General features: G+C 37.2%; 2 protein-coding genes across 8 annotated transcripts in view; one reads left to right on the plus strand and one right to left on the minus strand.

Moving 5' to 3' along the window:
* HEPACAM2 (HEPACAM family member 2) overlaps nucleotides 1-22,983 on the minus strand; it is a 45,922-nt gene extending 22,939 nt beyond the window's left edge. For 4 of the 5 annotated variants that reach the window (XM_055307272.1, XM_055307271.1, XM_055307274.1 and 1 more), the window contains exons 1-2: nucleotides 8,792-9,185; nucleotides 5,139-5,423 (exon numbers count right to left, since the gene is read on the minus strand). In XM_055307272.1, coding sequence (XP_055163247.1) covers nucleotides 5,139-5,423; nucleotides 8,792-9,185 — 679 coding nt within the window. Of the gene's footprint in view, nucleotides 1-5,138; nucleotides 5,424-8,791; nucleotides 9,186-22,931 lie in introns of those variants that run through there. The other variant, XM_055307276.1, reaches the window with a different exon arrangement.
* A 156-nt stretch (nucleotides 22,984-23,139) lies between these two features.
* The window catches only part of VPS50 (VPS50 subunit of EARP/GARPII complex), a 138,471-nt gene continuing 137,978 nt past the window's right edge, over nucleotides 23,140-23,632 (plus strand). For all 3 annotated transcript variants that reach the window (XM_055307447.1, XM_055307448.1, XM_055307446.1), the window contains exon 1: nucleotides 23,140-23,277. In XM_055307447.1, the coding sequence (XP_055163422.1) occupies nucleotides 23,245-23,277 (33 nt within the window). In that variant the 5' untranslated portion in view covers nucleotides 23,140-23,244. The remainder of the gene's footprint in view (nucleotides 23,278-23,632) is intronic.

The raw sequence follows: 23,632 nt of genomic DNA on the forward strand, positions 1-23,632 counted from the left end.
GCAGATGGTAAGTATTTACTGTGAATGACCTTTTTTTTTCTTTAATTTTTATCACTTAGAGTACTTCCCTGCAGCAGTACCATATGTTGCACACAAAATGCAGTGGTTACTGGGTTATTATTTACAATGGAGCTAGAAGGCATATACATTTCATGGATTATAAGTAGGAATTTGTCTGAATTACCAACTTGATGTTATATTCCAAACAAGTCCATAACTAGGTTATGACATCATAACCTCAAACATACATGACCAGTCTTGATAGATTCTGTTAAACTTTTTCTGCCAAAATAAAAAAAAAAATAATTCCTGCTTTCATGAAGGAAGCTATCACGGAAACAGAGCCTTAGGAAAACAGAATTGTTGATTTATGCTGAAATTCTAAATTATGATGTGGACCTCCATGGAGGAATATTCAAATATGATATTTTTATTGAGGAACTCTGCTAAAGAGCAGAAACTAAAACAAAAACAAAAAATAAAACTAAAGGCCAAAGTACTATAATTAAGAAACTGTCATCTTATAATAGGAATTTAACATCACTATAGCATCATTAAGTAACATTGGAATCTGAAAGGGATATGAAGATCATCTGTTCCATTTTAGTCAAGTTCAAGAAACCTGTATTGAACTCTTAATCCGTGTCAAGTATTGCTCTAGGGATACAAAGATGAATGATGCAGAGCTTCAATTTGGGGTTGAGATGCTTATGAGTAGAAAGACTCTAGTGCAGATAGTACTAGGAAAGAAGGTATATAGGAGCACAGCAAACCTCTTAGTCATACTGAAGAGCTGAGACAAGGTAGGGGTAGATAAGCCTTCCTGGAGAAGATGATACTATGAAGGAAGAGGAGGGTGTTGCCAGGTGAAGAAAGAGAAGTGGCAACATTAACCAAGGCACAAATGCCCAATTTGTATAGAATGATAAAGATTGCAAAAATGTTGATGCCACATCATAGGATAAATGACCAATTTTCACATTATATATTTTATTTAATTATTATAACCCCAAATTAAACCAAACCCAAACCCAAACCCAAACCCAAACTAAGAACAAACAACAGGGCTAAAATAGCAATAGAATGAAAAATGTAAAAATCAATGAGTCTGAAAAAACTTAATGAGTCTGGGTTATGCTTCTGTATGCTATGTGATAAATAATTGTTTAGCACAAACCAGACCATGATGTTTGATTTTTGAATCAAATAAACTATGAGTGAATAAGTGAATGAATGAAGGTAAGATGAGATTGTTGACTAAGAGCTTTGCATTTGAATGTAAAAATAGTCAAGAAAGTAAATTAATACTATATTCACAATTACCACTTCGTAAGAGTAACAGTCGTTGTTAAACTGTCTACATAATTCATCTTTACAATGAGTAAATGGAACATAAATTTGTAAATTTTCTAAATGTTCTTCTTCCTACTATCTACCATTAGTTTTTACTCATGACTGATGTTTCTCTGTAAGACTGTCATAGACTATGTCTAAAAGAATGTAAAGAAAAATGTTTAGTCAATGATAGAAGACATATTCTGTGAAATCTGAATTTATTCAGATGAGGATATTTTCATTCTTTAAAATAACACTGGATAAGAAAGAAGACTTAGGAATTTAAAGGTTTAACCTTTAACATTTATATTATTTAACATTTATAGGTGTGATTATGGTTTTTTCCCTCATTTTTATTCTTTACATACTGTGTATCACCACATTCTATGATAATAATGATATTGGGGCATGAACTTGTGCATGTTAAAAGAAAAATTAGGGGTGCCTAAGTGGCTCAGTCAGTTAAGTGTTTAACTTGACTTCAGCTCAGGTCATGTTCTCGGGGTTTTGACACTGAGCCCCCCGTCAGGCTCTGCGCTAGGCATGGAGTCTGCTTAAGATTCTCCCTCTCCCTGTCCCTCTGCCCCTCCCCCTCCCTCTTGTGCACACACACATGCATACATGCTCTCTCTCTAAAAGAAAGAAAGAAAGAAAGAAAGAAAGAAAGAAAGAAAGAAAGAAAGAAAAAAAGAAAGAAAGAAAAAAAGAAAGAAAGAAAAAAGAAGGGCATAAAGAGAAAGGAAGAAAGAGAGAAAAGTCTTATTCTCACTTTGTCCAATTAAAATAAACTATATAGCCAAATAAAAGTATATTTAAAGATGCAAATGATACTCTCATGTACCTGTATTTGTTCATGCAATTTCCTCCAGGAATTTTTTGTTTAAATCTATGGCTAGAGTTTAAAGATAGGCAAATAGATGGAGAGACAGATAGATATAAAAAAGAATTCATGTAAAGAAAGTATTTTCACGTAAACAAAATAAAATATGTTAACTACTGATTGTGTTCAGGAAGTAAAATGTTCTTCTCAAGGCATTCTTTCAGTTTTCATTTTGCAGGCATCTTCTAAATGATCCAGGCTCTCCATAATTTCTTGCTGCCATATTCCCAATTATATCAGTCTAGATTTGGCTCACAGGAAAAAAAGCAAGCAAGAAAAAAAAAAGGTGTATGGGGGGGAGGGAAGAACTAAGATCATTGAGTTCTTCCTATGTGCCACTCACTGGCTTCTTTATTCATAAATCTCACCTAATCCTCCCCAGCGCTCTTTTTTTAAAAAATATTTTATTTATTTATTCATGAGAGACACAGAGAAAGAGAGAGAGGCAGAGACACAGGCAGAGGGAGAAGCAGGCTCCATGCAGGGAGCCCAATGTGGGACTCGATCCCAGAACCCCAGGATCATGCCCTGGGCTGAAGGCAGGCCCCAAACCACTGAGCCACCCAGGGATCCCCTGCCCAGCCCTCTTGAGACAGGCATGAACCTTATACCAAGGACAGTGGAGATAAGGAGATGACGACATTGATGCACAAAAAGGGGGTCTCTTGCATATACTGCTAAAGGCAGAACCAAGGCTTTAGCTCAGGCAGTATCAATTTTCAACTCAGGCTCATAACCACTGTGCTCTCCACTGCATTCCCCAAATGACATGATATTAACTAGAATTTAATGTTGTTAAAACAAAAGATCATCACTTAATAAGGCATGCTCCAGCACAAGCTCCCTTCCTGCTGTCTCTCACCATACTGAATGATGGTTCCTTTGGCTTAATATTCAGGAGATGATATCCGGCTGCTTTAATACCTTGTTTTGCATTTTGTCCCTTCTATGTGAACGTAAACCATTTAGACCAAGTAATAAAGAATAACATAAAGATGTATCTACATAGCCCTAGGTTTGATTCACTTTGCCTGCTCATATTTTTTTTTCACTGTTTCAATAACTTCAATGCTTAGGTCTTGTGCTACTTGCAGTTGAATGGAAGTGTTAATTCATGTCAGAATAAACTCATTCAGTCAAGAAGATAACTACACTTATAAAAAGACTGCACCAAATCTGAATATTTCACTCCAATACAATGTTAGTCATGCAGATAGACACAGTTTATACTCTCTTTGTGAATCTGTTTCTCAGTCTGTGCATTAAGGCAGTATTTTCATAATGTCATCTGAATATAAAATTACATTAAACTATAAAAATATAGCTAAAAATTCTGCTATAAAAATAATGACATTGTTAAACACAGTGTAATTAATGACTGTAAGAAATCTCAAGTAAATTGCTTGCAGTGTGTGATGTTTTGGTGATTCTTGGTGAAAAACTGTAATTTCCTCCTTCTATGGCACTTTTTCATATAATTTCTTGTTTCTACATGAAGGGAATGGTTCATCTCTGAGACAATGAATTCTGGACTACGTTGGACTAGGAATTAATCCTCTTTGGTTCCCCTACACCAAAAAATGAATTATACAACATATGAAATCTTTTTTATGTGTAAGATTACTTTTCAGAACAAAATATTCTCAAAAAAAAGAACAAAATATTCTCAGATTGCTCTTAAATATGTTTAATCACTGTATATAGTTCAAAATTGGTGACTTTTCCTTTCTGTATTGTTGGTTAATAAAATAAATATTACTTCCCTTTTTCCCTCTCTTATATATACCATTTCTATATCTGTATGACGTTTGTGATCTATCTTGAAAACGTGCTCTCTTGACAAACATTTTTTGATTTAGCCTAGACTATGTGTGTACAAGTATTAGCTTATAAAAGACTAGACTTTTTTTATTTGAACTTTTGTTTAAAAAACAATTTTTCCTCATTGTTTACCACATAATGCTGGGTGTTTAAAGTTCTCCATGATTCACCTCAAACGTATCTATCTGACCATCTAGTCTACCACATCCCTTGCTGTATTCTACACTCTAACTAAACTGGACCATTGGCCTAAACTTTGACCTCTGCTTTGTGTTTGGGTTCCTGCTGTCCCTATTGCCTGAAATGGTTTTTCTGGACATTGCTACTTGCCCCAATAATACTCATTGTTCAAAGATTCATCTCAAATATTACTTTCTGCAATAACGCAAGAAGTAATGTTTTCCTTCTCTGAATTTCCATAGCTTTATAACATTATAGTGATAATAATGGCAAACAGTTATAGAGTACTTACTATGGGTCAGTCACTGTTCTGGGCAATTTACATGTAGTAACAGATTTACTCCTCACAGTAACTCTATGAAGTAGGTATTATCTGGTATTATAATGGTATTATCACCACTATATGGATGGAGAAACTGAGGCACAGAGAGGTAAGATTTGGACCCAGTCCCCCTGGCTCTGGAATTCTTGTTCCCAGCCACTATGGTCCTTTGTACACTTCCCTGTGGTATTTATGACATTGTATTTCATACATTTTATTGTGCACATATTCTCACTTCTGTTTAACTATAGAATAGCTTCTAGTTTCAAGATTCAATGAAAGGTTAGTGCCTATGCATGGTTCTGGGTTCTTAAAATTGAGGTTCCTACTTTCCACTGGATATAAGGTCACACAACTGACCAAGTCAGAAGATGTATCCTAAAAGGCCCATGGCTGGTATTTCAACTTATTCTTCAAGAAATAGGATTGTGCTACTAGTTACATTTCATGACAAAGACAGTGTGTAGGAAGCATAATTGCAACTAATACTGTACTACAATAATGTAAAAACAAATGAGTTTGTGTTGATATTCTCTGTGAACACCCTTGTGTAAATTTCCCGGAACAAAAGTCATGAATATATATATTTTAAAAACTTACAATATATGGTAGGCATAATGATGTCACTTTCCATCTCACTGACAGGATTCTTCACCAGGCAACTGTAATTCCCTATGTCTTCTTTGGTCACTGGAGCAATATGAAGGGTATTGTTTTGCAGAGAAAAAGAGGTGGTGGAGCTGGAGTGGACAGGCCTTTCGTTTTTTAGCCACTGATAAACCAGCCGGGTCCCTCCTTCCACGAGGCATGTCAGGGTCATGTTCCCCACATACTCCACAGCTCCAGAGGAAGGCTGAGTCTGTACCACTGGTTTTGTGACAGGATCTGCAATATCAAAAGAGATAGAAATGATTTTTGCTACCATGGAATTATAATACAAGTCTGTGTGGTCTTCACATATCAAAACCTGGGGAAATGATTCTAAAATTTTACATTTTTATAGATGTAGACAGTTCAGAAAATAATTAAATATCAATAAAAAATGGAAAATGCAAAATAACAAAATATAAAAATATAATTTATATTCTAGAATGTATTCTTCAAGGATTTTCTAATGAAAACCTTTAGTTTATAGATAATGCAGTTAGTGTATTATCTTATTTTCTGTTTATTGTACTTTCTCCCACACCATAAAGGTATATGCTCATGGGCAAAGTTTACATGGTATTCTCCTCTCTTGATTTGTTTTAATGTCCCAAGAATAGCTGTTTGGGTTAGATGAACCTAAATTTTTATCCACCATCTGTAAAATATATAGCTCATATATATTATACTCAGGAAATATTAAGGGAAAGTTTTAGATAATCACATTTTCGCCACTTACATTTCTTTTTCTATATAAATGAACTAGTGATATGTTTCAATTGCCATGCAACATTATGTTAGTCACTTTACAAACCAAGGTCTACATTTCAACACTGACTCAATTTCAAAACAGAATAAAATGTGTTATTGCAGCTTTATCCCATTGGAGATATAAAAGACAAATCCAGTAGTAATTCCTGTTGGAACTTCAAGTCATGGAAAAATAGTTTTATGTCATGAATCTGGTACATGATGTTATCTGTCAAATGAACAAATTTCCAAGAATGAGTAAATATTTCTTTCCTGAGCCTTAAATGTAAAATTATTGGGTCATAGTTGGAATTATGTAAGTATACACAAATATTTTCAGGAAACTTCATTAATCTTTGAAGTTCTTGGCTTTGTTTGATAAAGAGTTACACAGCAGTCAGTGATAAAATGAAGAAGGCTTTATATCTAGCAATGTTTCTCTGCTGCATTTTGGAGAGATATATGTTTAATAATCTTCTATGCATCTTCACAGGACTCAGAGAGGGTGAGATGATATATAAGTGAGAAATGATTGGTTCCAATATTTAGATTTCAATTTCCTATCGAGCTTTAAATTGCTGTGGATGCTTCTCTGTAGGTAAATTTCTCTTGACTCATGCACACATTTTCCCACATGGAAATATGTGCATTGGGAAATAAACAGATCCAGTCCTTCAGCCCAGAGACTATAGAAGAGAATGAAAAATAAGAAGAAAGTAAATTGAAATAATTTGCAAGGGACCTAAGTAGTTCTGAAGCCTCCAGTTTTTCTTAAGATGGGTATAATCAACTTGTCCATTCAATTTAATCCTTTAGAGTCCCTGGCAAGAACAAAGGATGTGTAGCTTTTGTGTATATTATTGTGATTTAAAAAGAAAAATAAGTTGTGTACATTTATTACACAGGAAAAGCTTATGTTTCAAATATCTCTGTGTAGAAACAGATGTGGTATGAGATAAGTCAAATAAGTAATGTCAAAGGTCTTCTATGGGGAGAACCAATCAGAACAGGCTGCCTTAAACAGTGTGACTCACATGTGGAAGTTTCCCAGGAAGATATTTTGCATAGGCCCTAAACCCCTATTAAAACATTTTAGTTGCATTTCCCCAAACAGATTCAATTTTACGATATATTAACCTGCAATGGAATGTTCCAGTTAGTTTTGGGGAGAGGTAGGATACTACCTGGGAGAAATTCATTAACATTTTCTCCTTTTCTCTTTTCATAGTTGCTGTGTAGGCATCTCCTTCCACATCCTTTGCCTTTGCTCCTCTCAGTCTTTCTGCTATCTACTCATTTACTCCACACACACACTGAATGCCTACTAAAGTCCAGCATCAGCTTTTAAGTGCTGAGGACAAAGCAGTAAACAATACAAAGTCCCTGCTCCCACAAAACTCTTATTCTAGGTGGGGGAGAGAAAAAATAATCAAATAAAAATATATGATACCTTGGTGGAAATAAGTGCTGTGAAAAGAATAAAGAGAACTCAAGATAGATAGTAACTCTCTTTTTTTTTCCTCTCTCTCTCTCTCTTTCTGTTTGGGGGAATCTCTCTCTCCATCTCTCTCTCTCTCTCTCTCTCTCTCTCTCTCTCTCTCTCTTTCTCTCTCTGTGTTTGGGGGATTGAGGTTATACTTTATAAAACAATCAGGAAGACTTTGGTAGATAAAGTGACATTTTGTCTGAGACCTAAAGGAAATAGGGGAGGAAACAATGCTACTATCTAGGAGAAAAGGAGTCTAGGTAGACTGAATCAAAGGCCCTGAGGTATAAGTGTGTTTGATCTGTTGTAGGAAAAGCTAGGAGGGCAGTATGGTCAGAACAGAATGAGTGAGGGGGAAGGGAGGTAGGAAACAGAGTCAGACAGATGCTGGGTATGCTGAAAGGGATCATGTGGGGCCTTGTAGGACATTGTTAGTACTCTGGCTAACAGAGTACTAAATGGGATAGAAAGCAATCGCAGAATTTAAGGCTGCGGGAGGCAGGAGTAGAAGCAGGGAGGTCAGGTGGTGGCTACTAGGGAAAGTCCAGGCCAGAGCTGGTGGTAGAGTTGAGACGGGCAGTAGAGGGAGTGGAAAGAAGTGCCTGAACTCTGCATTTTGAAGGAAAAGCTGACAGTGATAACTTGTGGACTGGATGGGGTGTGAGAGAGGGTCAATGGTAATGACAAAGTTTTGCCCTGAGCAACTGATGGAATGGAGTTGGTATCTGCTAAATTGGAGGAAATTTTAAGTAGTAACCTGTTAAATAGTCAGGCTTTAGGGGAAAAATCAGATGTTGGGATTTGGACATAATATATTTCAGGAATGCTACTTATATACCTCAATAAGGAAAATAAATGTATGAAATTCAGCTGACTCCATATTCCCCCAGAGGACATTTCTAGCAACTTCCATGGCTCCTTCAGTACAGTCCTGGAGCAAGTCACATCCTCCCCCAAATGGTGTATCAAAATAAAAGTATTCATGTGACAAAAACAGGGCTCTTCCCAAGGTATGTTCTGATATTGAGAAAATAAAATTTCTTCTATCTTATTGTATCAGCAACTTTATCCTTGATAGTTTCCAGGAAAACAAATAATAAGTTCTGCTTATTGCTTGATTATCTTTAGTTGGGCACTATGCATATACTTTTTTTTTTTACTATGCATATACTTTACATGTGTGTATTATTTAATCTTCAGAAAGCCTCATGAGATAGATAATGTAATTTGTGCCATGAGACATTAAGGCTTTGGGTTAGTTAATCTGCCCAAAGTTACAGAGCCAGGACCTAAAGCCCAGGTAGTTTAATCTCCTGAGCTGTTACTAATTGCCATGCTACCCAGCTGCCCATGTCACTTATAGTGGACTCACCATCAACGGTCACTTGGATCTTCTGGCTAGCTGATAGAGTTCCATTTCCCTGAATGTTGACCTTCACAATGTAATTGCCTTCATCAGTGAACTGCAGTGGGTTGATGAGCAGAGATGCATTGGGTGGCATCATGGTGAACTTGTGTTGGTATTCCAAATCAGGAACCACAGACTTGTTCACGGAGCTCAGTAAGTATTTGGGCATCGTGTGGGTTCTCTCAAACAGCCATATGATCTGGATGTCTGATGCTGGAGTGTGGAATCCATAGTGCACGGGAAGGTAGAGGGCCTGACCCCTGATACCATGAACGGTGTGTGAGGGCACTGCCACTTTCAGCCCTGAGCAAGCACCTGCTAGGAAGGAAAGGAAAGTCATAATGACCCTGAGCCACATTTCACAACCTAAGGGGCAATAAAGACAGAATCTGATCTGGCGATAATGCTTGCAAAGAAGAGAGGCTTCTAGGTACTGACCATTCTAGGACCTGTACAGGTAAATATTTGTCTCTGAAACCTTCTGTATTTTAAAAACTCCACCCAAAGACTATGTTGATTCAATGGCTTCTTTAAAGTCAAGATGAAAAGGAAAAGCAGAAGTTATTATCTATGACTGTTAAAGAATAATGGGAAAAGGAGAACTGGGAAAGATTATTAGTTCTAAAGTCCAATGAAACCTCTAAAAATTATGAAATTGTGTTTGAATCATATCATATCCTAATTAAACTCTGTGATTCTAGAAACACTTGAGAAGCTACTTCCTCTTCAGAATCTCCCTCCAAAGTCTTCTGCAATGGCTTACTAGTCCATTATTAGGAGTTTTCCCCTTTAGCCAAAGGCTTGTCACATGGAAATATCCCAAGGAGAGTGGCATTAGATCATTAGGATTCATGATCAGTCATTCTTGCCCAGAAACGTGAATCTGGTTGGTGTGTTTGAGGAATAGCAAGAGGCAGAAGTAGAGGGAGCAGAGGGGAGGAGGGGGAAGAGAGTGGTAAGACATGAGGTCAGCAAGGTGGCTGGGGAGAGATCAGGCAATATCTTAGGATCATGGCAAATCTTTTGGCAGTTTTACACTGAGTGAGATGGGGGTGAAACTGGAATTTTGTGAGCAGAGAGGGATATAATCTTTCTTCTTCATTTTTTTTTTTTTTTTGTATAATCTAGCAACTGTGAGAATAGAACAACTTAGGGACAAAAGCAGGAGCAGGGAGACCACTGAGGAGGTGACTGCAGTAAAGTAGGCAAGAGATGTTTGTACTATAGACCAGTGTGGTAGTAAAGATATTATGAGAAAGGCTGAGATGCTAATAGGATTTGATGACACACTCACGTGAAATACAAGAATCAAAGAAGAGTCAAGAATGATTCCAAGGTTGTTAACGTGATCAACTGGAAGAATGGATGCCAACTAAGAAATTAACCAATGGGGAAGCCTGGGAACAATAGATTTTTTGTGAGGCAGAGTAGGAGTTAATTTTGGACATGTTCATTTGAGTGCCCATTTGACATCAAAGAGGTAATATTGAAAAGATATACTGGGGATGAAAGCCTGATTAATGTGGGTTTAAGAGAGAATGAGAGCCAGGAGGGCCTTAGGGCATGGAGCTCTGCTCAAAGCATGGCCCTGGCTCCCAGCCTCCTACCTACCCGTGTTGTTTGGGCCCATGTAGTCACTGCTATGTATGCAGGTTTCTTATTATTCTCTGGCCCCTGGAGATTTCCACACTTTTACCTTGAGCCATGATACATATATTAAAATTTTATTTAGCACTTCTAGTATTTGCAATTAAGAAGAGGATCTTCCGGGATCCCTGGGTGGCGCAGCGGTTTGGCGCCTGCCTTTGGCCCAGGGCGCGATCCTGGAGACCCCGGATCGAATCCCACGTCAGGCTCCCGGTGCATGGAGCCTGCTTCTCCCTCTGCCTGTGTCTCTGCCTCTCTCTCTTTCTCTCTGTGACTATCATAAATAAATAAAAATTTAAAAAAAGAAGAGGATCTTCCTTAGTTCAGACTACCATGTTGCTGGAATCCTAAATTAAAAGCTATGTGTTTTGATATCTTCATTTTAAAAGGGAGCAATATACTACTGACAGCATATGAACTTTGAAATAGTGAAGGAAAGAATGGCAGGAATTTAAATGTGAAGTACTTTGAACAGTGAGGGAAAAAAGAAAGAACAGAAACTATATTCAGTGAGTATTGAGAATTCTTCTGGGGAGTTTTGTTGTAAATGGGAACTAGAAAAATGTTCTTTTTTTTAAACTTCATTTATTTATTCATGAGAGACATATACATACACACACACACACACACACACACAGAGAGAGAGAGAGAGAGAGAGAGAGAGGCAGAGACATAGGCAGAGGGTGAAGGAGGCTCCATGCAGGGAGCCTGATGTGGGACTCAGTCCCAGGACTCCAAGATCACACCTTGAGCCGAAGGCAGATGCTCAACTGTTGAGCCACCTAGGCATCCCAAAATGTTCTTTTCTTTTTTCTCTGTTCCTTTGGATGGATGCTGAACATTATGTTTGTAGCTACTAAAATGATCCACTAGAAAGAGAAAACTTGATGAAGCTGAATATGGAATAAAATCCTAGATAAGAAAAGAGATTTCGGCATAAATAGAGATATGTTACAATTTCAATTTTCCCATATAAAAATGGTTATTTTCTTTGATTGCTTTTCCTTTTCATCCCTACTAGAAAGAAGGTCTTTAAGCTTTATCTAACTGATGTTATAAAAGGCCATCAATAGGGGTGTCTGGGTGGCTCAGTCAGTTAAGTGTCTGCCTTCGGCTCAGGTCATAATCCCAGGGTCCTCAGGTCATGATCTCAGGGTCCTGGGAGGGAGCCCCATGTCTGTAGGCTCCCTGCTCAGTGAGGAGCCTGCTTCTCTCTCTCCCTCTGCAGCTCCTCCTGCTTGTGCACTCTCTCTCTCTCTCTCAAATAAATAAATAAAAATCTTAGGGAAAAAAAAGGCCATCAATATTAGGAAAGGAAAGGTAAAAAAGTCTGTGTGTATGATTTCTTTGGAGAAACTAAAAGAGGTAGGTCTGCTACTATGAGGAACCAAATTCTACCAACAGTAAATCTCTGTCTTACTTCCCAGCGTGGAGATGAGGGTAAAGATTTCCATCATTTTGGTCCTCAGTTAGCTGTTGTTAGAGAGTGAGACCTGGGTCTTGCAGACAAGTTAGAAAACTTAGGAGAAAGCACAAAGATGAAGATCACAGGAAGTGAGTAGGAGAAGGAACTCCCAGGTGCTTACCTGAGACTGACTATGTGAATTGAGAATTAGGTAACTCTATGGGCAAAATGAATATGTGCCTTATAGTCTCCTTGGACTCTGTATTTGTGATGGATTTTATAATTTTTTTTCTGATAATGGGCTGTACCTGCACATTATTTTAGTGATTTGGTCCATAACAAAGGAGTTACAAAGGTATGAGGATTTACTTCTGTTTTCTTTTCTGGCAAGTGTAAGAATGTTAGATTTGTAGTTGGTCCTAGTTTGAATCATTAGAAAAAGAAGGAACTGGTGCTGGGAATTCTAAAGAGGAGGTAAAGTGGATTATGAAAATGAGTAGTGGTTTCTGCAAGGAAATCATTAAGAGAAAAAAAGAGAAAGTAAATCTAGGACCTAGACCTAGTAATGCCTGTGATATGTGAAATAGGGACCAATAGAAGAAAGTGAAGTTCTTCAAGTCACAGATTGAGAAAGACACTGGGCATTTAGATGGGGGACCAGAAAAGGAAAATATTCCTCTTAACATATGTGTTACCTGTACAAAACAACATGCATCTATATGTTTTTCATTGAAGTTGGGGGTAGGAAGTGCCTGACATAATCCTGGTAAGTGAGAAACAAAAATATTTTTTTTAATACCCAGGATCAGTAACTTGAGATACATCAAATGTAATTTTCACTGTACTTATAAAGTGTGTTGCTGTCTCCTTTTATACCAGTGAATATGAAAGTATTTATGAGGTTTCATGGTTCACTCTTGGGTTTGGACTTCCTTGTCCTACTCTCACCATTCAGTCATAAATTCATCACTTGCAAATTGCTTTGAAATAAGAGATTTTAGGAACCTAATCTTTAAATTTGCAGAGAAATTTCTGTATTTGACACTTTGATAAAGTTAAAAAATCAGGTGAAATGCAAGGTCTTAGTAAAAGTTTACACACTAGGGATAAAATAGCAATTGGCCAGGTAAATGGCCTTAGATAAGTCATTTTAATTCTCTGGACCTCAGTTTTCTCATGCGTGAAAGGAGGGTAATATTAGATGAGGTCTAAGTGTCTTCCTACTCTTTACATTTTGTTCTTGACATCCTTAGATGCTTTTCTCAGGGTAGCAGCTATCTTACATTTGAAGGTGAAGGACCCATTTTTAACTGAGAGGGCCCAGAGAATTTTGAAGTATTGACTCTCAGGTTTTGGTCTGCTTACATTACAATCCCTGGATGTCCTTTAGTAAGGTGGAAATTCTGTGGTTTTTTGCTCAGGAACTGTGAGGGATGGTGGGAATCCACATCATTGTCTTGAGAATGCACTGGAAAAAGCGGCATGGCTGCTGCCTTAAAACTTGGTAGTTGACTTTGACAGTGAGTTGTAGTTATAGATCGCCTGAATGCAATTCTGGCCAATCATTTCTTGTTTGGGAAAGTCAGAAGTCCTTATTTATGTCTTTTTACCCCCTTTCATTTTGCTTTGTTTTTTGGAAAAGGGGATGTACTGTTTTTCCTCTACTCTTTTTTTTTGTAGTTGTAGTTTAAAGTATAACTGAGATTTTATTAGTCAGAAAATTGTTGGGAGGCTCTTTACTACTATGGGGGGGCTAGCACGACTAGAATAGAAAATGTTGGTGACTTTGGGATCTTGAATCAGAGTATTGAGTCTTAAGTATGAAAAGACTAATTGGAGAGTCTATGACTGAAGTTATGGGAAGCTAATTTTATTTAATAAAAGATTAAATACAATACAAATATGGCAGCCCAGGAATGATCAAACTATTTTAGAAGAAAATAACATTTTATATGTCATAATAATTGTCTACGGGGTGTGAACTAGTTCTTTGGGCTATTTTAGAAATTGTGTCATGTAATTGTGCCTTAAATAATACACCACTACCAATATCTCTGAATGCATTCAATATATATGACATCAAATCATATGAAATCATATCATTTAATTTTTTCAAATATATGTAGTTTTTCAAATATACATATGACAGAGATAGTGCAGCTATTACAATAGCTTTTTCCTTAGATTGCCTATACCATTTTATCAGATAAATTATAGATAGCAAGTTATAAGAATATCAGCAAAGAATGTAATTTTCTTTATACAGTGTCTTAGCTACTAAAATATTTTCATTTTGTAAGGAAAGAACCTATTGATATGATGTAATCCTTACTTGTAGTGAACTTTAGTGAATAAACAGATAATTGGATACCTTCTGTACATCTTAAGAACACACTCTTTTGCCATTGCTGTATTTTTCACTATTGATGTGATGAAGCTATGCTGTCATACAGTAGTGTATTAACTTAAAAAAATTAGCTTCATTTTGAGAATTTTTCAAGCTTTCTTTTCTAGCTGTATGAGAAAACCTAAAGAAATAAAGCTATTGATTTTAGAAAGTCAACCTCTGCATGAACAAATAAACCTTAGGAAAATAAATGATCAAAAATTGATGAAATTTCATTTCTTTTTGATATTCCAAATAATTGGACTCAAATAAAATTCAATTTTATTATTAGATTCATTAACACCTACTTTTTAAATATAAAAAAGAACCCCCTCCCCAAAAAAGAAAAACCCTTATAGACTTTTTGCATATAAGGCATTATGTTAACTTGGAGGAACATTAATAATCTGACGTACAACATTATAGCAATAATCTCCCTTTTAGAGACTTCCTTAAACTGTTTAACAACAGCACTATAAAGGAATGTCTGGTGTTAGGAAACACTTGAAGTCATATTGTAAAATTTATCTATATTCCAGCAACAAAAGACTCCCTAGACCAGTTTCACTGTATTGAATATAAACATCAAACTTCACAAAGTGACCTCTAGCTGTACCTCAAGATAGTTGGCATTTACTTCCCCTTTATCATGTATGATATTAGCAAGCATAACACAACTATTGTTGACTGAAAATAAACTCCTGTATCCTTAGGGAAAATAGAAATTATGTTGTGCTTTGAATAGACTTTAAAAGCTATATTTTGGGCTTCAAAAATTTTAAGATTTTTTTTCAAAAAAAAAAAAAGAAAAACAGTCAGGTTTCTAATATTCTAAAGACAAAAAGATTTCCACATCACATATGGTCTTTACAACATACTATCAATGGAGAAAAGCGAATTTGCGTAAGAAAGACTTAAGGGATAACTTAAGGAACATGCTATTTCTATGTACTTTTGTACATTTTATTTTAGTCAAATTCCTCAAATAAATTGTCTTTAGGTTCTTCTTAAAGCCAATTTCAAAAATATTACTTATGAAATGACAGCATTCCCGTTGTTATAAAATTAAAAATAAGTGGGGACACTGACACACAGAATACTTTCAGAGCCGAGAAAAATGCTCAAAGATAAAACATCAGTTATGGTGATTGTTGATTTTTTCTAAAAACTCAAAAACTAAAAATCTATATAGGTTTGAATTTGACAACATCAACTCTGGGGCAATCATAACTATGGGAAACTCAAACACTTTCTAGAAAAATTTACAAACTGAACACCTCAAAATACGTGGGATATATAGTTACATATAATTTGAATAATAATCGCATTTACAATGAAAACTGTAACAAAAGATAGTGAAAGCGAGGCTCTAAACTGCAAAAGGCTAAGACAAATTGCTTAGTTAACCCATTCTTAAAATTTAAAGAATAAAGTCTTTTTTGAGTCCCTATCTGTTGACCATAGACAAAGCAAGAAAGGAACTTGATTTTTAAAACTGATCAATAAGAAGAATGAGAAAGGGAACAAACACCTGGTGAAAAAAAAAGGATGACATAAAAACAAAGGGAATGTTAGAGAAAGACTCTTAAACTCTAAGAATGAAAAGACGAATAAAAGGAAAACAGTAAAGTCAAGAAAAAAATAGTTAATAGGACTAGCCACTGGGCAAAGAGAAAGGCTAACGATATTTTGGAGAAATAATATTTTAACACATTTTCTCCCTATTGTGTATAAAATGTTTTTTTGTAACTTTGAAACCTCACATTTCATGATAGGTAATTTAAAATGAAGCAGTTTATCATAATAACTTTAATTAAAATCATTTTTATAAATTGTTATGAGTTTCACTAAAAACGGTCACAAATTCATGACCTATGTGAATATTTGCCAAAATGAAATGCATTAGAGACTATGAAATCTATATGTAAAGTTTGTAAAAAGAAGAAATTCATTAGTTTTTCTTTTTTAAGGATTTTATTTATTCATTCATGAGAGACACAGAGACACAGGCAGAGGAAGAAGCAGTCTCCATGCAGGGAGCCTGTTGTAGGACTCGATCCCAGGACCCCAGGATCACGCCCTGGGCTGAAGGCAGGGGCTAAACCCCTGAGCCTCCCAGGGATCCCCCTCACTAGGTTTTTAGAAGGTCTTAATGAGTGCTGTTGACAATAATTGCTGTTCTAAGAAAACCACAATCATCTGTTTATCAAACCTCATTTCTCCTAAATGTTCTTGCTCTTTGCTGGAACAAAGTGTGTTATTGTTTAAAAGGTTCTGAGCTGTTCTTCAATTATCTGAGTGAATCTACAGCTTAGAGTAAATATTTACCTTATGCTCACAATTAAAAACAAAACAAAACAAACAACAAGCTGAAACACAATTCATGCAGTGCCTTACCTAAGAGAAGGAAAGCCCCCAACTGTGCTGCTGAAGGACTCCATGAAAGCATCCTGTCCCTGCATATAATGCCCTGTTCCTGGTGGCAACGTGGTTCATGGACCAGCAGCTGCTGGTTTATTTGCCAGGGAAATTAGCAGTGAGGTAACAGACCCTATCCCGTCTCTTGCTTCTGTGATTTGAATACAGAATGAATGTGTATACAAAGGACACAGGGAGTGGGAACACCTGTTACATGCTCTGCAAGAATAGAGGCTTATGACTTTAGAACAGCTTCTTAGCGGTTATCAGACTATCAGTAATTGTCAGTATATGTCATGAATCATTCTTGGTTATTAATCACGTGAAGGAAAATATCCTTTTGGGTGACTTTACTGAAAAACTGTATGCTTTCATAATGAGAGCATATTGTGAAATTTCCTGGAAAAGGTAAATTGGTTTCCTATCATGCAAAATTGTGCCATTATTTTTAAATTAAAATTCTTTTTCTGTGAACATTGAAGTATTTCATGTATCTCCTAAGGTTATAAATCATCATGATGTCATTAAGTAACATGTAAAAGTTATACCAAAGCGTCAAAACAGAGCACCCGAGTATCTTTTAAAATGTATTTTTTAATGTATTGTTTTCCATTATAAACATCTGGCATGGTTTTATTCAATCTATGGATTCATGCTATTTTTAAAAGCAAACCGCAGGTGTGTTTCCAAGTGACAGTGAATCATGGACCATGCATAATTATAATGAAAACAGATAATATCTGAAGCCACATTTTCACAGCTAAAGCACAGAGGAAGTAAACCAAAGGCCCAGAGAAGCTCTTGTCTCTACTGAGGTGTCTGGGCTACAGCTTTTCAGCCTGACTTCTTCATTGCCATGGGAGCAGGAAGTCTTAGCACTTTCACTTAATTTACTAAGTTATAAGTTAACTCCCATTTAATTTCACTTATTGCAAGAAGGCTCTAGTCTAAAGGTTCCACTACATAAAGTATATAGCAAACATATGTAACATGAAGCATGTAACATAAAGTATGTAACCAAATTTGCATGAAATCAAGCAACATTCTTTGCATAAATCATTTTTAACAGTAAAGGCTCACTAAAGGAGTTCAATGATAATAGGAAAAAAGACTATTCCTCAAGTATAAAGGTAAAAAAAAAAAGGAATGATAGTTATTTTATAATCTAAGTTTGCAAACAGTTTTTGCATTAAGGCTCCCAACTTTTCCAGAAGTGCTCCTATAGGTAAAAAGAGTGAGTGACTTGGAAAACCTGAGGCCTCTTCAGAGTTCATTTTATAATTTCTCCACGATTCAGAAAACAGCAAGAGCTTCCTCCCAGGTGATTATATCACAAATTTCTCTGTGCTATCTCTAAATCTTGGACATACATCTACTGTAGCACTTATCTCATTAACCTCATTAATTTTGCTGCATGTTTATTTTACTCTGGGCAACTCAAATACAGAAACCATTCTAATTAATTATGGATGCTTAGCACCTTGCTGGTGCGTAACTGGTATTTTTGTTAAGTTGTTCCCCTCGAAAACAAACCCCAAATGCTCCTTGGCCACTGTCTTCTGATTCTCAGTTGATGTTAAGAAATGCATATTGGTTTGCACAAAATACAATTCGGGAATACAGATGTTCTACAGATACCACACAGATTCTCCTCACATCTTTTAAATCAATATTAATCTCTAATTGCCTTCTTTAAAATAAGCTCTTTCCAGGGTTTTTTTCAAACGCAGTGCTGACTCATGATGAAGCTTTTTGGCTCGTAGGCAAATGAGAGAAATAAAGACAACGTAGTGAGTTTTTCTTAATGCTAGGTTTACTCAAATTAAAGGACTGATTTTTATTTTAAGATTTTTTTTTGTTTTCTTTCGTGTTATATTTTAAAATGTCCTTTATTTTATGACATGGTTGATAACAGACACTACATAAATAAATGCCAAAGTGAATCATAGTTGTGATCTTTTCATGTCACGGCAAACATTAAAAATGACAATACTTGTACCAAACGCCTTGGGAAAGTGCTACGTGGCATATCCCCGATAAAGCCCCCTCTAGTGGCAGGTGGTAGGCATAAAGTCTTACCTGCCAGAGCAATTTCTGAATTCAGGATGTTTACACAGGAAGCCATAGAAGGTAACGCTAAAATAGAACTTCAACTATTGTCAGTTTTTACATGATTGCTAAAAATGATTTAAATGTTTTACTATTATATGAGAAATTTCCCACCATCTATATCTCACATCTGACTTGTAGCCTACAGAGGGGTTCTGCTCTACAATACTGTTCAGGGGCCTGTTTATTTATTTGACAGAGGGAGAGAGAGAACACAAGCAGGGGGAGCGGCAGGCAGGGAGAGAGGAAGCAGGCTCTCTGCTCTGCAGAGAGTCAGATGTGGGGCTCCATCCCAGGACACAGGATTATGACCTGAGCCAAAGGCATATGCTTAACTAACTGAGCCACCCAGGCCCCCAGCTACATGCATTTTAAACACCTGCATTCATTATTTGTTGGTAGATATGAATATTTTGGAACGGTAAGAATTGGAAAGGTGGTAAAATGCCAGTGCCAAGGTCAATGTAGAATAGTGGAGACTAAGAATGGGGGAAAGAAAGCACTGTCTTATGTCGAATTAGATAGATCCTAGGAAAGGTTATAGTTTACAGGTTACGGGGAAGAGTTGGCCGCTAGAGGACCATCTCATGGTCCTATGCCTCTGCTGGTATTCACTCCTTTACAGTTACATCTACAGTGCTGCCTCTCAGAAGCCTGGATTTACTGATGTGGCTGCTAAATAGCTATGCAGCAGTCTTCCTTCCTGGGCTCCTCTCCAGGTCACCGATTTACCTTCATCAACTGTTTGTTTTCTGCTACTACTTGCTTAGAAAGTGTAGTTACCTAATCCTGGAGAGGCCACAACTTTGTCCTGCTTTGATATTTATAGGATGATGTGAAATGTATCTTCTTAATCAAACCAGCTTTTATTTAAGTTTCCAAAGGCTCTTCTGGTTTGGGCCATCAGGAATATGCCCTTATCCTACTTTACTGCTAATGCTGCTGCCTTGAATCAGAATAACTGAAACTCAGCCCTGATGTTCCAATCTGCAAAAATGGGGCTGGCACTCCTTTACCAAGGGCCTATCATGCAGTAAGCTTTCCTCAAGACTTGTTGGCAGGCCATCCAAACTTTCTGCTAGATGCCCTGGCCTATCACTAACAACCTTTGCAAATGTAAAAGTCATAAATAAGCCTTACATGCATTTTTGAAAAATGGAAATGAAATAACATGCTTCCCTTTTAAAAAGTATTTAGGGCTCTAGGATTTTGTTGTTGTTGTTTAGTTTAATTTAGGAAGTTAAAAATGCATCCTGTATATCTCCATTATTTTCTATAATGTCAGGATATATTGGATTAGAAAATCAAGTTTTTTAGACAACAGCACTGATTTACATGTTTTCAATATTATAATTTGAACTTTTAGCAGACTGGATTGTTGATCTATTTTTAGGTTATAATGAATAAGCTAAAACTTAGAATATTAGAGTAAAACAAAGTTTTAATGCTTTTTTGACTTTTCAGTGTCAAATAGACACACAAAATATTAATTTTCCTAATTAAGCTGATAGAAAAAGACAAAATATACATGGAATAAAAAAGATTTTTGTTTTGTCACTTGTAATTTCATGTATTGTATGAGGGGGAAATTTTGGGTTTGGATCTGGGTTCCAGTTCTGATTCAAGCTCTGATTTTAAGATGTGTGACCTTGAAATCATACATGTATCAATTTTCTTATTTCTTAAGAATGGATTTGAAATGCTAGAGCTGGTTGCCTGTAAGAATCACTGAAGATCTGAAACAAAGAACCTAAAAGAAAACAATAACAATGGCATTCTCTTCAGATGCATTTGAATGGTCAGGTTTGAGAACTATATGCTTTTCAACTAAATTATAAACTCCTTGAGGACCAAAACTCTATGTTAACTAACTAAAATGCTTAGGATATAGTGTTGCCTAGTGCCTAATAATCAAAAACTGAATTGGGTTTCATTTTACATGCTAATATAGTCAGCAGTTTCTGTTTCTTTTGATGCTTTCAGGGACTTATTATTTTAAAGATTTTATTTATTTATTTATTTATTTATTTATTTATTTATTTATTTATGAGAGAGAGAGGGAGGAGGAAAGAATCTCAAGCACACTCCACACTGATTGAGAAGCCTGACATAGGGCTTGACCCCATGACCCCGCCATCATGACCTGAGCCATAACCAAGAGTCCCCATGCTTAACTGAGCCACCCAGGCGGCCCTTCAGGGACTTCTAAATATTGAATATTTTCACTTAATAAGAACTGCCTGGCAATAAAGACTAGTGTAGGTAAGGAATGAACTAAACCAGGGTTGCCCAAAATGCCTGGAATTTTTTTATGGGCTTAGAAATAACAGAGAAGCATATAGGCAAACATAATTTCAAAAGCAATTGTTAAGCCCAATGATAGAAGTATGTACAAAATGATTCTGTTGGAGCAGTGAACTGGGCAGATTTGTGACTATAATTCTTCATAATTGTAAGGTGTTTAACAATTTATAAATTGCATTCACCTACATCACCTCATTTATCCTTACAAAAATCTTAGGTCAAATATTACAACCTCATTTGTAAAAAATGAGACAAAGACGAACGACAACTCAGAGGTCAAATGACAGAATTTCAGAACTGGAAATAACCTCTATATTGTGGCTTCCAAATTTCAGTCATTTGCAAACCACTTTTATTATTTTGCTATATCTTACTACCACTCATTATTGTTTACCTAATATTTTTGATTACTTTGGCACACTTTAACACTTTTTCAGTTGTCCTAAGAAATATTTTTGAAATCATGGGCTTTCTAATAAACATTAATTAAATGTAAATTCAAAAAAATTATTGGTACTTCAGGAGTCACTCTTCAAAACCATACATGAAACTCTTACTTAAAACAACATCTGGATAATCAGTCCTTCAGTTTCTGTTTGCATGTCTGCAGTAATGTTAGGCAAGTTAGTTTCTCCATTACTTAGTTTCCTCATCTTTAAAATGATAAGTGCAGAGAGAGAGAAAATAAATTGGGGATAATTGTATAACCCTATAGAATGTTTATGTGGGTAAATAGGGTAATATATGTAAAGCTATTAGCAGAGTTCTTTTTGGCAGAAGGAGAAGCAGGCTCCATGCAGGGAGCCCGAGGTGGGACTCGATTCCGGGTCTCCAGGATCACACCCCTTGGGCTGAAGGTGGTGCTAAACCGCTGAGCCACCCAGGCTGCCCCAGAGTTCTTGACATGTGGTAATCTCATAAATGCTACCTGTTGTTAGCTCTGGATTGCTTTCCGTCCCCTAGCAGTCTCATAATTGGAAAATTCTTCCTCTGGACGCCTGGGTGGCTCAAGTGGTTTAGCGCCGCTTTCAGCCCGGGGCGTGATCCTAGAGACCAGGGATGGAGTCCCACGTTGGGCTCCCTGCAGGGAGCCTGCCTCTCTCTCTCTCTCTGTGTTTCTCATGAATAGATAAATAATAATAATAATAATAATAATAATAATAATAATAAAAATAAAATAAAGTTTTCTTTTTTTTCTAGAGGTTTTATTTTTTAAATAATCTCTACACCCAACATGAAACTCAAACTCACAACCCTGAGATCCAGAGTGACAGGCTCCACCAACTGAGCCAGCCAGGCACCTTTGGGAAGTTCTTTCTCTTTTTTTTTGGGGGGGGGGTAGTTCTTTCTTAAACTCTGAACATCTCTCCTATCACTTTCCTCACTTTAACTAAACGGCTAAAAGTGGAAATGAGAACTTCAAAGTGGCATGTAGACGACGACGATCATTATTGTTAGGCAGGTAGTTAAACGATAGGTGGGGGCTAAATCCTCGGGCTTTAGAGTCTTTTTTTTTTTTTTTTTTTTTTTTTGCAGAGATCCCGAGACTGAGGAAGAACAGCCCTAACCCTGGACAGCTGCCTATTAGACCACGCCTTTCGTCAGGCCGAAGTCCAGAGCCGGACGGAGAGTCCCAGCTTCGCAGGTCCCTTCTGGGACAGACAGCGCCTTTCCTAGAGTTCTCGCGTCCTCCCACCCCCCCTCTAGACTAGGTTGGGTTTCCTCCACTACACCCTTAGCGGGGAGTCACGTCAGTCCCATTTACATACTGTCTTTTCAATGCTTGTTTCTGTCGCTTAGTGCCTGGCCACCTATGAGCTAGGGTTTCGCCTTACCGAAACGGGGTGACCAAGAGCAAGGACCTCCGTAAAGACAGGCGGCCGCCGTGGTCAGAGCAACAAGATTTGCATGTTAACTGAAGCGTCTCGGGAAATGTAGTACCTGAACTGTCCTCGTCGCCTCATTGCCGGTGTCCGTCGCACCCGGAAGACTACAGTTCCCAGCATGCTCAGCTCAGGAAAGGATGACCCGGGTTGGCAGCTCCACGTGACCACCCACTATGGCTTCCTTGTGTCCTGGCCAGCTGTCTGGTGGTTCGGCGTGATTTGTTAGTTCTTTGCTGTAGGGTACCACTTTCACGATTTCGACATGCAAAAAATCAAATCTCTTATGACCCGACAGGTAAGTCTCGGAGGCTGAAACAAAGGCCTCTTTCGTCTCTGCTGGTGGAGGAGCCTAGATAGTCTGTTTCTGGGCTGGGGCGGGTGGAGACCTAGGGTATGGCTGGTGGCAGGTGTCAGGGGCACTGGGAAGTCGGGGGCACCCTGGAAAACTCTCCTGAGCCACGGTGATTGGAGCCCTGCTCAGGCGGGCTGTCGCGTTCCTTTAGATAAGGTCAATGAATGAGTTTCAATGAGGGCTATCTTTGTCTCCCTTCCTTTCGTTTTGGCATCTTTCCAGTGACACCCCAGACCCTGCAAGCCTCCCTTTATCTAAGCTGTGTGTCGTCTGTGAGCAGATGGCCTGGGTAGGGAGG

The sequence above is a fragment of the Nyctereutes procyonoides genome, unplaced genomic scaffold, assembly GCF_905146905.1.
Source record: "Nyctereutes procyonoides isolate TBG_1078 unplaced genomic scaffold, NYPRO_anot_genome, whole genome shotgun sequence".
Lineage (NCBI taxonomy): Eukaryota > Metazoa > Chordata > Mammalia > Carnivora > Canidae > Nyctereutes > Nyctereutes procyonoides.